Source organism: Opisthocomus hoazin, chromosome 2 (assembly GCF_030867145.1).
Source record: "Opisthocomus hoazin isolate bOpiHoa1 chromosome 2, bOpiHoa1.hap1, whole genome shotgun sequence".
NCBI classification, from domain to species: Eukaryota; Metazoa; Chordata; class Aves; order Opisthocomiformes; family Opisthocomidae; genus Opisthocomus; species Opisthocomus hoazin.
The window spans coordinates 69,126,330-69,140,865 of NC_134415.1; the positions used below are offsets into that span (position 1 = coordinate 69,126,330).

The 14,536-nt window shown below is 39.1% G+C and overlaps 1 protein-coding gene across 8 annotated transcripts in view; it reads right to left on the reverse strand.

Moving 5' to 3' along the window:
- The window catches only part of L3MBTL3 (L3MBTL histone methyl-lysine binding protein 3), an 82,605-nt gene that overhangs the window by 31,195 nt on the left and 36,874 nt on the right, over positions 1-14,536 (reverse strand). For all 8 annotated transcript variants that reach the window (XR_012763179.1, XM_075414069.1, XM_075414070.1 and 5 more), the window contains exons 10-14: positions 12,542-12,633; positions 11,870-12,021; positions 3,872-3,948; positions 2,694-2,779; positions 271-381 (exon numbers count right to left, since the gene is read on the reverse strand). Coding sequence is in view for 7 of the 8 variants with exons in the window: in XM_075414069.1 (XP_075270184.1) it covers positions 271-381; positions 2,694-2,779; positions 3,872-3,948; positions 11,870-12,021; positions 12,542-12,633 (518 nt within the window). In the remaining variant the exon portion in view is untranslated. The remainder of the gene's footprint in view (positions 1-270; positions 382-2,693; positions 2,780-3,871; positions 3,949-11,869; positions 12,022-12,541; positions 12,634-14,536) is intronic.

Here is a 14,536-nt window from a genome sequence, read left to right on the forward strand (position 1 = left end):
CTGGTATCATCTATTCCCAAAGCAATTTTCCAACATATTCAACTCTGCTCTCTAATTACCTACGTCAGCAAATGTTACTAAGAGGATAGCAAAACAACCCCTTCCAAAGGAATTATACGCATATTAATCAGTGAACACGATGAGCAAAAGCTTAGCAGGAGACTGCAATGTGACTCATTTCTTCCTGTGCTTAATTCTACAAGATTTTGATTTTACAAAGTACTTATCAGTCACTTAAGCAGGATAGTACAGTATGACAGAGAAACTTACTTTTATTCTATAGTCATCAGTATCTACAATGGTTGCTACTCTGATAAATACTGGATTTCTCTTGTCAACCACTTCAAGTTTCATGTTTTTCTGAAAGCCATGAGAAGGTTTCTAGAACAGATGAACAACATTATGTGAAACAGAAGAAAACCTCAAAAATATCACACAATTGTTAAGTACGTAAAACACATAGCAAATGTTCTGCCTTCATTTTCTCAGATCTGCCCTCCCCCTCCAACAAATCCAAGCATAAACACATCATTCAAACCAGTGTTATTAAACTAGAGAAATAAAGTAATTACTTTGGGACTCCAGGTTCTCCTGGAATGAACTGGAGTCAAGCCATCCAAGCAAGTAAGTGAGGTTCTTGACTTTAAATCATTTGGGTTTTTTCCTAAATTCTCTAGAGAAGTTTTCCCAGAGATTTTGGCCAACTGTTTCAATGCAGTACTGAATGAAGTATTACATACCAGCAGTCTGAAACGTCTATGAAATTGTCTACAGGAAACATATTTGTGTTTTTTTAGTATGTGTTTTCACTTTATGAATAAAACTGTTTTTCAGTCTCCCACTGAAAACATAACTAATCCATGGTATAACCATAAATACTCACCCAGAACAAACAGGACCAAATACCTGTTTTGTAATACTATTCTGGCAAAAAAAGGTGCCTTTGTTAGGAGTATCAGATTTTATCTTATCCATCTAGAGCTATGAAGTCTAAAGCAAAAATTCTTTTTCATTTTAAAGGAACATATGTACATGACACGTTATGGTTTTTTATTCTAGATTTCTAGAAAAATAGCTATCTGTCCCTCTAAGACTTTCTACAACATTGGTGCTTTTTCCTCACCTGCAGGTTAAGAACTCTATTTTTCCTCATAATGCAATATAAAATACTGTGACTGTCTCAGGAAGACTTCACCCAAACTCCAACACACAGCATTTTATTCCCATTAAATCTGCTTTTTTATTGTTTATCACAATTAGCATGAATATGGTTACCATTATATTAGTACAGAAAGCAGGGAGGTGATTTTCTCTGGGTGTGAAACTAAAAGACAGAGCACAGCTGACCCCCCCTCCCCCAAGCTCTCCTTCCCCTCCATCCTCAGAGCCAGATGGCCTTGCCTAAGCTACCTTTTGGGACCTACACCATCCCCAGGCGCTCTCTGCTAGTATGGTTTCTGGAAGTGTGCTGAGCCAGGCCAGCTAGCGCTCTCCCCTTTTAATGCTGTCAACGCCTAGACACCTGTAGCATGTCCTGTTTGGTTTCTCCATGCAGATACAGCCAGAAGGACCTTGCTGCCTGGAGGACCCCATGGGCCACTGGTGGGGCATCCCCACTGCCGAGCCCTGCGGAGTGGCTGTTCCCTGAACCCCAGCAGAAGAAACTAAAACATGGATGCTCTGAGAGAAAAAGAAAACGTTTGCTTTTAGCTTGATGTAGTCAAGGTCACAGCCTTCCACTGTTTTGCCAAGGACTATACCTCTCAGATATAACCAAACACCTTCCTAATCCTTGCTCCAAGTATTATTGCTGAGAACATAAGATTGAGACACGTTCTCAAACCAGACGCATTTTGGGGTGATAAACTGCAGGTCAGGAATATTTCTGCTTTTGTTAATCCAGCTCTTAGCGAAGTGTTATTCAGAATTAGTGACCCTAATCTGAAAAGCTGAGGCAAACCAGCTTCAGCACGCTGGGAGACAAGGGGCTGGGAGCTACCGGGCAGCTGATGCTGGCCCCTAACAGCAATCCGTTCTGCATTACTGACCTGACCACCTTCCTGGCTGAGATCCTAAGCGCTCCAGAAAGATGGGTGTGACTGAAAGAAACTATCTAGTACTAAGCTCAGAGAAAAGGATGTTGCCCACAAACACCATCATCAAGCTAGGGAGCTGCCTGTGGATGCAGACAAAAAGCAGAAGAAGTCAAAGTCATCTACCAAAGGATATTAAACACAAACTCTCTGTTGGCTACTGCCAGAGACAATGGACTAGACAGGCAACCAGATGGACCTCCTACAATCATTGTTACATTCTCATTGTATTTATTCGGCAATTTAAAATGTATAGATAGAAATACATATATTCAAAATATGTTATGATAATTCAGTAACTATCTCATTATTTCTAATAACTAGGCAGTAATTTCCCATAGTAAATTACATTCATTAGTAATATTTTGTAGCATTTAATCCCATTTATAATGATTAAAATAATAAAGCAATAATAATTTATAATAATAATTATCTGATTTCTAACAGTGAACTGCAAACTTGCATAAAAATAAATCACCTATGATGCAACTAATTAATTGGATACATTTGGAAACATAGGAACACCATATATGCATTCTCTTCTTAAAATAATTAATCCAATGCAATTATAGCATGAAAAAAATATAGGCATTTTCTCACCACTTTAAAAGCCCTTGCAGGTGCAGGTAATGAACTGGTTTCTTCCAAATACTTCTCCCAAGAAAAATGCTTAGCATGTGGATAATCTGGCACAGAAGAAATATGAGCAAAATTAAACTTTGCAATGCAAAAAACCAAAATCAATGTCTAATTTACAGAATGCCCCACACTTTTATAATACTGTTCTGATTTATGCTTCAGATTTATAAAATAATTACAAGAAAGGCTATTCTAAATTGTCTCTGACACATTCACCATGTAGGCTAAAAAATCTAACAATCTTCTCATACACAATACTGAGTAGCTAGCAGAAAAAGTCACAATTGCTTTGCACAGAAGAATGTAAACAATGTGGACTGGAAAAATCTGTCCACATAATTCAAGAAATTCATTCAAGTATTATAAGCCTAATCCTGCATTTTATTAACAGTAATTTACTGGCAAACACAATCTAATCAGTGATAGTTTTGTACCACAGCAAAGCACACCTGAACCTGCTATTCTTCTGGTGAATTTTTGTTAACTAAATTTCTAAAAAAATAGCCTGGACATTTACTATAGGAATAATTTACAGACATGATCAAAGAAGATGTTGCCTTTCTGAGAAACTGTCATGTTTACCAACACCTTATGCAAGAAACACAACACCAGCTTTCCTCTTCAAGAAAAGGCAGTGCCTGTCCTTCACCTTTAATCTGCACTAGAAGTTTAATTTGAAGTTTAAACATCATGATTCATAATTTACAATGGAATGAAACCAATTCTGATTTGTCTTAAAAGGGATTTCACTGAATTATATAATTAACCTCCTGACAGACACATTGCTTACAACTTTTCAAGATTGCTGGCTATTGGAATTTCTGTCAAAAGTTGGTTTTAACCTCTTAAAATTTTCCATGTTCTCAGACCACAGATGGCAGTTTCTGCAGCAGGGCATTTAGATCATGCAGCTATACACAACAGTCCTGAAAAACAGTGGTTGTCTTGTATTTCATACTAATGAACACACTACTTTCAATATATTATGTTCTGCAAAAAATGTAGAACTCCCCAAATACCAATTCTTAATTACAGAAAGAAAAATTCAGGAGAGGTAACAATAAGCTTATTGTAAGTTTTAATGCTGCTAGCTGACTATAACCTCCTTAAATCTTTCAGATGTATAGTAAGACACAAACCTGGCGGGGTGATGAGAGTTCTTTTATGTTCTTTACACCATCCAACAGGATGAATATGTGGGCTAGCTGCCTCACACCTGGAGGAGGGGGAGAAAAAAGGGGATTGATAATGCAGTTCTTCAGACATCCTATCACACTTAGAAAACAAGACATACAAAAAAGACCTAACAAATTCCACATAATCTATGACATCTTCAACTTAAACTGCAAACATCTTCAAGGACCCACCAAGGCCAATAAACTGCAACCTGAGTAAGCTGAAGTAGCTAAAGACTTCATTCCCCGTTCCCCAGGGAGGGATCAAGAAACCAAGCTTAAGTAGCCAAGCAGTAGTCTAGACAGAATCACTGTCTCTCCCTCCTGCTGAAGGAATGCTGCCTTCCAAACACTTCTCAAATATTTAATGAGAAAAGAAGACAAGCAGAGAGCATCCATGCATGAAGACATGTACTTTACATACAGTAATCATTGAATAGAATATTGAAACACTCATTGTGATCCAGTTTCCATTTAATCCCTCTCCGAAGTCAATGTCTCAACTGTTAGGCTGGGGAGTAACATGTAATCTCTCCCTTTCCCCTCACACCAAGAGTTACCAATGGAAAATACCTGAACAGTGGGTCTGCTCTCCCTGGTTGTTAAGAATAATCATTACCTGTACCTATCCAGAAAGCATTAGCATGCTGGAAGTTCATATTAATTAAGTTCCCTTAATTAGCAGTACTAATTGATATTTTTAAAAAAAATACCACGTTGATAATCTAATACTTAAGAGGGTGCAATGAACTGTACATGACAGGAAAAGAAGTTGAAGGTAAATTAGCAGGCACCCCAGCATCTTAAGGCTCAGATCAAAACGCCAGGTCTGCAGATCTTAAACACAAACGTGTTTTGAGGATCACAAAAGGAAACACAGCACAGAAAAGACTGTAGACTGAACCCTGGGCTACTATCACATTGCAGTTTTGAACCTGTGCCGCATAAAAGAAAAACGAAGGAGCATATCATATTTGGAATACACAGAACAGCACTATTATTTTTAAAAAAATCTGAAAAGTAATTTTACATGATGTATAAAATTCAGTATGGATGTATTTCAATAACAGAAATGCAGGTCGGGTGTCTGAGAAGCATTGTCTGATGACAAGCACTCCTCTAGCCTTCTACCTAAAAAAAGTCTAGCACTAATGATGAAAAATATTGTCCAACCTACTACCATTATCTTGTGGCTTTATGTATGAAACAGCTCTGCTAGTATTTCTTTGTAATGATGCCAAGCAGATCAATTTCTAGCAGATAAAACCTACCTTTGATAGACTCTATAATGGCTCTGACAATGGTCAAGGATTCAACTCGCTTCAAGAATACCAACCTTTTGTCCTACTACAATATATAAAGCTATACTGTATGTATTTAGTATTTATAGTATCACACCAGGTACTCTCTAAATCACTGCAGTCACCATTAACAAAAGGAAGTAAAAGGACTTTTGTGATAATTTTGCACTGTTAAAACTCAGTGTCTGGCTGCTAGAAACGCTTTGCCCCAAACAAATCAAATAAAAGGCACATGTTTCCTGCTCCAGCTGTCCTTTTCCTTTCTCTTTACAGTAACTGCGAAGAGAAGCTAACAAGCAAGGTGGGCAGCACTTCTTTCTTCTAGCTCTCTCAATTTGGAGTTTCACATGGAAGAATTTTCACATAGATGAGGTATCCTTCTGTACTGGAAGGACATTTCCTCTTACTTCCTGCAATGTTTTGGAGTAAAGCCCACAAATTATTTTCAAAAGTCTCCTGAGTTAAATTTGGGAACAAGACCCATGCTTATGAGTCACTACGGTATTATCAGCATTATACTTAAAATAATGAGGTAGATGTGTAAAAACACTTTTGAGGATAAACCTTCTAAATGCATTTGTTCTGTTTTGCTTTTACAAGCATAGTTTGAACATACATTTTTAAAAAATTCTGAAGAGTAAATGCCACTGCACACACTTCTTGCTTTGAAGATTCAAGAAGAAGCAAGTGACCAAGGTACGCTGCAACAAAAGATGCATTCCTGGAAGATACTCTGACATTACAGCAATGGGAGCGAACATGTAACTCGCAGCAACAAGTGCTACACACCATAGCACTGCAAAATAGCACTACAAAACATCCACAACATTTTGATTCGCTTTGAAAGAAAAACCCAGTCATTATAGATGAGCCTCTAAGAAACTTCTGTAACCATGGTGGCCTCATGAAAAAAACCCATCCCTATTCCAGCAAAACCAGGTCATACAGTCCATCTTTACCTGCTGATTTCACTCAGCCTTTAAGAGTCTAACAGTCCATTTAACAATAAAAAGTAGAGATCAGTAAAAGTCACACACATTTTAAAGTAAAACTATTAGGCTTTAATGTGTCTTATTTCATGGACATATTATCTAGTTTGGAAGAACAACAATAGTCTATCAGACTAAGCCCAAGGCTTGTCAGCTAGAATGCTAAAGGCTACTCTGACTTTTCACAATGAATTTGCTGCATGCCACGGCTTTTTATCTCCTTTGTTCCAAACCAGAGGGCAGATTACCCGGCTCACGCGCTTCATAAAACACAATGATCCATGAATTGTGAGGATGCTTGCTAAGCCAAAAAACATTACCACCACTAGCAAGAGCTGCAGAATTTTGCACCTTCAAACCTACCTACCCCTGGACTGCAGCGGAGCACCACCACCTTCCACCAGGCAGCAGAGCAGTGACACAGGCACGCTCCACTAATAAAGCAAGATTATAGTATCCACACAATCCATGCCACTTGCAATCCATTCTTCCTGTCGTGTGAGAACATCCAGACAGAAGACACCTATTTTCCATACTGGACACTGAAGCTCATGCAGGAAGCTGCAGCGGAGCCAAAAGCAGCAGAGCATGCCAGCTGAACCCACAAGAACCACGCAGAGGGACAGAGCAAGCCGCAGCTCTGCTGCGTTACGGACAGCTTAACTACATCTTAGAAAAGATGTCAAGGCAGCGAAGAGCTACATGATGTAAAAGGCCAGGAAGAAGTTCTGCAGTAAGGAGAGCCAAGGGCAGCCAACAACACGAGCCCCTGGTGCGTGCACCAAGGAACACACCTGCAGTTCAACAATCCTTAACTCACGGCAGGAGAGCACATCCCAGTGGGAGACTCGGATATTGAAGGAGACTTACTATTTTTGTATTGGTCATTTTCAGCTGTCCTGTTAATTTGTCCCCAAAATCTGTTTCATATATACAGCTCTTTAAATTCAGACCAAGAGACATGGATGACAATGCGTGCTGTTAAAAAAAATCAACATTCAATTCTTTTAGAATAGTATTTTCCCACATGGGTCTCCACCTGAAGATCTGGACAGAGTTTTTATTTAGTAACCAGCATTTTCTTTAAAATAATCTGTATGTGCTATAATGATTTTCTCTTTTGAAATAATTCCTGGTTTTCTCTTTTGGGAGAACAGGCCTTTTGGTATTTTGGTTTTCACTTTATTAAATGTAGATACAATCTGTAATGAAAATGTTATCTACAAGAAACCACTCATACACACATATGTTATACCCATAAATAATAATATGCCCTGAAGAATGCTACTTTTACAACTTCTTGATAGTGAAATGTCAGTCATCTAACCGTGCACTGGAAAAAAAAAAAAAACAAACAAAGAAAGAAAAACATAGAAACCATCCTGCAGCCCCATCTAGTGCGTAAATGAGAATACTTCATCAATGACATGTGTAAAGCTGTTATTGTTTTGGGTCAGGTATGTGTCCAGAGGTGGTACAGCAAGCCACATTACCATACCTTCTATTTAAAGTCTGATAAGACAGCTGCATGATTTGCATGAAATATTAGAGCTTTAGGGTCAGATACTGATCCATTTAAATAGTTAAAAGCATGCACTGTGACTCATGATTCTTTAAGATTGTTTTACCTTCTTTTTGGCATAATATAACCCCTTCAAAAAGATTGTTTCTTTTACAGGAGTGAAGCAAAGTTAACTATCACAAAAATGAACAAAGCAGAGCACAGCTTTTAAGGACTTGGCTGTTAGCAAAGCAGCAGATGCTGGTGGAGAGTGGAACTAGCCCCTTATTGAGTGTCACACCAAAACCCAGTCTGTTCCAAAACTCATACACATCAGAAAATGGTTCAGAAAATCAAAAGCTGATTTGTCTTCACAAGGTGCTTTAGAATAGACTTTTTTATGCAAGATGGACAGGTGAGTGTAGCATGGGACACTGTATTTCCTCACACTCCTCGTAAGCTGATCCCAAAAGCCGACAGCAGCATCTTCTCTGCAGGGGAGGATCCGACCAAGGCATGGATGAGGGCGGCCAGAGCCCTCTGACCCAGCGAGTTTGGGCTGCAGCATGTCCAGCACTGCCTTCACTCCATCTCTCCTGCATGCAAGTGGCAACAAACTGGCAGCGCTCCACCTCCTACGCAAGCTCTGGCTGTGTTCGGGTTTGGTCACAAAAAAATTCGGAAGCTGAGGTGACATAAATCTGTGTGTAAGCAGAACAGTTGCAAGAGCATAGAGAACTGAAAGCCAGCAGGGCCCCATGTTTAATTCATAGTTCAGACATACCTAACGATTCCCAAATGCTATTTCCACATTCAGTCAACCTTAAGCAAATTTGGAAATTCCATTCAGAGGGAATGTCTTTGTCTCTCAGAGAAGCATTTGTTTCATCAAAAAATATGGGACAGATGGAAAGGACCTGATGGCTTGTGTAGTATAGGTCAAAATTCTCCTTCGTGAAGGCTTACATTTGTCAATTTTGTTCCTTTTTTTTTCCCTGTAAAAGCCACTCCCAAAGGACAATTTAATGGGATTTACAATACACTGAAAGTATCACCGCCATGCATTAAAGAACTATAGTAATGACTAAGTCTAGCCAGGGCATTAATTTTCCACCATTAACGTATTTTCTAACGTTCAGGAAAAAGTCAAGAAAAGTATCTTCAGGCTGAAAGCCTGAAGCCTAAAAAATCTTAGGTGATGGTAGATTTCTGTTGCATGAAGTCCAGTAAAATCAGTCACTTGTCTTTTAGTTATCCAAGAAGTGGAAAGAATTTCTATACTCAATGAAAAAGCTCAATCTACCCAAACTAACTTAATCACAAAAGCTATATAGGAGAAAAAAAGGTACTTGTTTGAAAATAATCAACTACCTGGCCTAAATACATAATTTCTCCTTCATTATAGTTCTGAGACTGAAACTTCTACACAGATACAGGGAAACTGTGAGGTTTTGCTCTGGGTAATACCAACAGAACTCTTCATTTTTATTTACAGACATCAGTTTGTCAATGTGAAATTTATGCACCTAAGGTATTTTAAGGACCCTACAAACCTGGTATCTAAAATTAAATATGTAAGTGGGATGCATTCAGGATGCATTTTCAGGCTCTCTCGTAGTTGGACATTCCACTGGTACTTTCATTTGCTGTTGTTTTCTCCCATTTTCTTTCCTTCCTCCTCGATTCAGTCCCATCTCAATCACAGCAGTGCAGAGAGGTAGGCCATGCCATTCAGCATTTAATTTCCATGCATGGCATTTCCAGCAGCACCTTCTTGCTCCTTCTAGAAAGGTGTTTTACAATTTCACCAAAAGAACAAATCTTCAGATTGGCTTCAGTACAAATACAGCTCCAGCTACTTCTCAAAAACCTGTATATTTTCCACCTCAATTTTCCCTCATCCTTTAAGAAGGTATTATTTCATGTATTCTGCACATGAAATTCAGAAAACCCACTTCAGAATACAGACTGCAAAAAAGTAATGCCTGGCTATGTACTTAAAAAATGCTTTTCCCTCTTCTGAGAAGACTGGTGGATAAAATTCCTGTTGACATAGGGATACTCACAAGACTGAAATTCTGTGTACGTCTGCTATACACAGTGCAATGTTTTGCAGAGAAACCTGTGCTACCTCTGAACAAACTACAGGTTATATTGCATTGTGATTGCCCTAAAAGCCTTGCCTAGCTGCTGTTTTCATTATTAATTAATGGCATAACTGTTATCAGTGAGCATTTAAATATCAGGAAATTCAGAATACCTTTTCCCAGTTCCCAGTTTCCTGCTGCTTTGCAGAGGAAATGTATGTTTTGTGTTACTTCTTCACGGAAATAATCACCAGTCTTTCTGGTCTTTGACTCATATGGCCTATTATCTCCACATGGGCCCAGATGAACCTCATGAGGTTCAACAAGGCCAAGTGCAAGGTCCTGCACATGGGTCAGGGCAACCTCCGCTATCAGCACAGGCTGGAGGGTGAAGGGATTGAGCGCAGCCCTGCCAAGAAGGACTTGGGGATACTGGTGGATGAAAAGCTGGACATGACCCAGCAATGTGTGCTCGCAGCCCAGAACGCCAACAGTATCCTGGGCTGCATCAAGAGAAGCGTGGCCAGCAGGTCGAGGGAGGTGATTCTGCCCCTCTACTTCCCTCTGGTGAGACCTCACCTGGAGTACTGCGTCCAGCTCTGGAGCCCTCAGCACAAGAAAGACATGGACCTGCTGGAGCGGGTCCAGAGGAGGGCCACTAAAATAATTCAAGGGCTGGAGCACCTCTCCTGTGAGGACAGGCTGAGAGAGTTGTGGCTGTTGAGCTGCTCAGCCTGGAGAAGAGAAGGCTGCAGGGAGACCTTATTGTGGCCTTTCAGTACTTAAATGGGGCTTATAAGCAAGATGAGGACAGGCATTTTAGCAGGGCATGTAGTGACAGGACAAGGGGTAATGGTTTTAAACTAAGGGAGGGTAGTTTAGACTGGATATAAGGAAGACATTTTTTACAATGAGGGTGGTGAAACACTGGAAGAGGTTGCCCAGCGAGGTGGTAGATAGCCCATCCCTGGAAACATTAAAGGTCAGGTTGGACGGGGCTCTGAGCAACCTGATCTTGTGCAAGATGTCCCTGCTCACTGCAGAGGAGTTGGACTGGATGACCTTTAAAGGCCCCTTCCAACTCAAACTATTCTATGATAATCAGTTCTAGACTTCACTGAAATGCCTGTTCACCACTGCTTCAGTAATTTAGTTCTCCTACAGCTTGTTTGTCGTGTAGCCTATACAACTATTATTTCAAGAGATGAGCTCACAAAGTTTTGAAGCTATCTAATAGTTTCACATCATTCTCAACTGACATAGTGCCTAAACAGTCATCAAATACAGATTAAGAAAACTTTCTTCATTTATTTTTACAGGCTCAGCTATACAATTAAGTTGCCACTGCAGAACCGAAGACGTAGGCTTACCTGTTCTTCAGTAACTTACTCTTCGCATAATGTAAGCTATGTAACTTTGATCTAAGTAACTTGCTAAAAGACAATGCAAGTCCAAATAAAAGCCTGCTCTGTGACAGTCAAAGCCTGAATTTCCTTCAGGACATTTATGGTCATAGTATGTTCTGCTCCACCCACTGGCTTTTCATATGGATACACAAAGCCACTCTGCAGAAAGGTCTTCTCTAACACAGGTCAGGATACCAGGATCCCAATTTTCAGAGGAATGTAGAACATAAAAGACTAAAACCAGGTTTTGCCACTATGCTCATGCCTTACAGAAGACGGCTAAGGTTTGGTGTGAACAACATAGTGCTACAAGAATCTTCTGAGAAAATCCAGCCTTTCTTCCAATTTGCAAATCTATGTAAACCTAATTACAAGTACAATTGGTCACATTATCATGGTGCATATTCTTCACTAAAGGTATCAAACTCAGCCATAGTATGTAATTGAAATGAGAAATGAATCCACAGCTCCAAATGTAGCAGCACATGTGAACACTCATTACCACAATCTCTGGAGAATTTATGTGCAACCTGACACATAAACTTTGATTCCTCCATTCTGCCACTGAGACACACTTTGGTGGCCACGATTACACATCTAGCGAAAGTTGGTTAATACTGCTTAAAGCTACCACATTTCTGATATGCCTCACTAGGATACAAAACAAAAACATCATACCAGTAGTCGTAACTCTCATCCCAGTTGTCAAAATGAACCAGAAAACGATTGTCCACCATGTCTGTTACCGTAGCAACACAAATGAAAGTCGGGTTCTTCTTGTCGACAGCTTCCAGCTTCATCCCCACTCGAAATCCCGATGGAATCACTGTCTACATAAAGACATTTAATTGAAGATAAATACTATCAATCCAGAAATCTCCCCTGTGTCAACAATCAATAGATTCATGTCATTTCGACGTTTCCCAATTAGCTGCCCCAACAGGGTGGCAGCAGCCTAATTAGTTGACACGAGAGATGCTCAAATGCAGAGACTCTGGTTTATGAAATAAAAAAGCCCTGAACATGCTACTAAAATTAAATGTGTTGGTTTTAACTCTGTCTTAGCTACTGCCTCTGAAAGATCGTGCTTGTTCCACAAAATTATGGTGTGAGACACGGCAGTAATAACAAGTATTAAAGTTCATTTAATATAACATTTCTGAATGTGCCAGATCAGATGGTTAAACAGCTAAGTAAAAGAGGTGACTGAAATGGAGATTGTTATTGCGTTTGTTGAAATTTAAGATTAAAATGTTTACAGTCTGCCATCACTGAAATGTGCTGAGTGTCTACTACACATGTGAGCATACTGGCAACTTTATACAACATCAGTAACAAGTGAGTACTTACTGCATTCTGGTTTTCAAACAGCGATTTAGGAGCAGCTTGAGCCTTGCATGCCTTTAGGTATGAAGGCCAGCAGAATTCTTCTTCCTTATATCCTAAACAAGGGCCATAAAGAAGGGTAAGAAATGATAGGCATGAGATACAAGGTGCATACAGGTGATTTGCTCATAGTTGATGAAATTATTTTTTCCATCTAATTCTGAATGATTTCTTAGAATTTCAAAACTGAAAATATTATGCACTATTAGCTATTTTTAGTTTATTATTAGTTTAATTTAGTTAAATTTAATTAATTTAATTTAGTTTAATTATTTAGTTTATTATTAGTTTAATTTTATATAAACTACACTGGTAAAAGTTACTTTAAAACTACTTATTAATTTCACCCCAATACGAACTCACTGAGTCTTTGAGGGAGCACTGCTTTGGATTACGAGAAACTGAAGCAGAACACAATGTAGAGGAGTTTACAGAGTCCAAAAGAAAGTTGATGAAGCTTTTCTATTTTTATTTGGGCATCTGGTATTACAAAGAGGAATCATGTTTTTTATTTAGGGCTGCCTGAGCTTCCTTATCAAAATGTCAAGCCTTCTTTATACTAACTGAGCAAAATACTCTGCTTTCTCAAGCTGCACAGTATTAGTTTCTCATAGTTGGTCAGGACTGACATTTGAACTGTTTCAGATCTTCATCCAGGAGGAAGAATATTCATATAAATAAAGCACTAGGCACGAACTCTGGGGTTTCCAGCTCTGTTTCAATTTTTACCTTCAAAACAGGCTGGGGACCGTTTCTTACAAAATCACCGCTCCATCCCTGATCTCCAACCTCATGGCCCTGGCTGTCAGGGGACATGAAAGTCCTCAAGAGGCAGAACATCTAGGGGGAGACTAGAAATCAAAATCCGTAATTCTACCATGTATCAAAAATCAGTCTCAGATTGACATCAATTTTATACCACAATGTCCCTCCCTTCGAACGAATCTCTCCAAGTAGCACAGTCTACAAGTCACCTCTCTGTCTTTGCCCAAGAAAACCACAGCTTACCACCTCTCTGCCTCGCAGGTACCAACTAAATTCCCTTTGGCAGTCAGACTGACACACACGCAACCAACAAGCTCAGGGCACATAACTAATATATTCATAATATATGAAACTGCATAAAATAATTCACAAGAAACCATTTGTACTTCTATTCTATAAAACCATGGTAAGAGTTGTAAGCAAATAGTCTTATTCTTTATTTGCCTGTTAAACAAGTTATAGGAACATCTATTTTAGTTCACACTTTACAGTCCAGTAAAACAAGACCAAACCCACTACCAACTTCAGTGAGTGATTGCCTTAACTACTGAAATGTGTCACCTCTCGGCTATTTGAAGTGTTACTCAAATACACCACAGAAAACAGCTCTATTTAACTTCCTGCGAATCTCATATCTTCTAAGGAACCACAAGTAAAGAATCCTTTAACTTCATCTTCTTCAGATCTGCCTTTCTCAGTTTTCATTTTAAATATCAGCTAACATAAATTAACGTCCAAGTCCCAGTTGCCACTTGTCTTGATACACTACAGCTGTAGTCCAGATGAAATAATTTATAAATGAATGTGGTGTCGAGGCTTTAATTTTCGCTTTGTAATTCTAGAGGATATTGAAACCTAGCTCAAAGTTCACAGCTGACAACACAAAATTCCCACCTACTGCATGTGTGACGGGATTAGGTGCTGGTACTAGGACAAAGTCCATGGAAAAACAATTGGTTTCAGCAGATTGTGAAACAGTTTCTGGACAGCGTGGGTCTTTCAGTCACCAAGTGAGAAAGTAAAAATCTCAAGCTCCTACCTCGTCTCCCAAATAAGGACCAAAGGTGAATTTGATTTAGTCACTGTAGATCTAGAACAGTATTCACTAACTATAAATATGGACTTTATTACTCTTCAGTCAATTTACTAAAACGTAATGTGAAGCTTACTGGAATTATATAATTCATTAAGTAG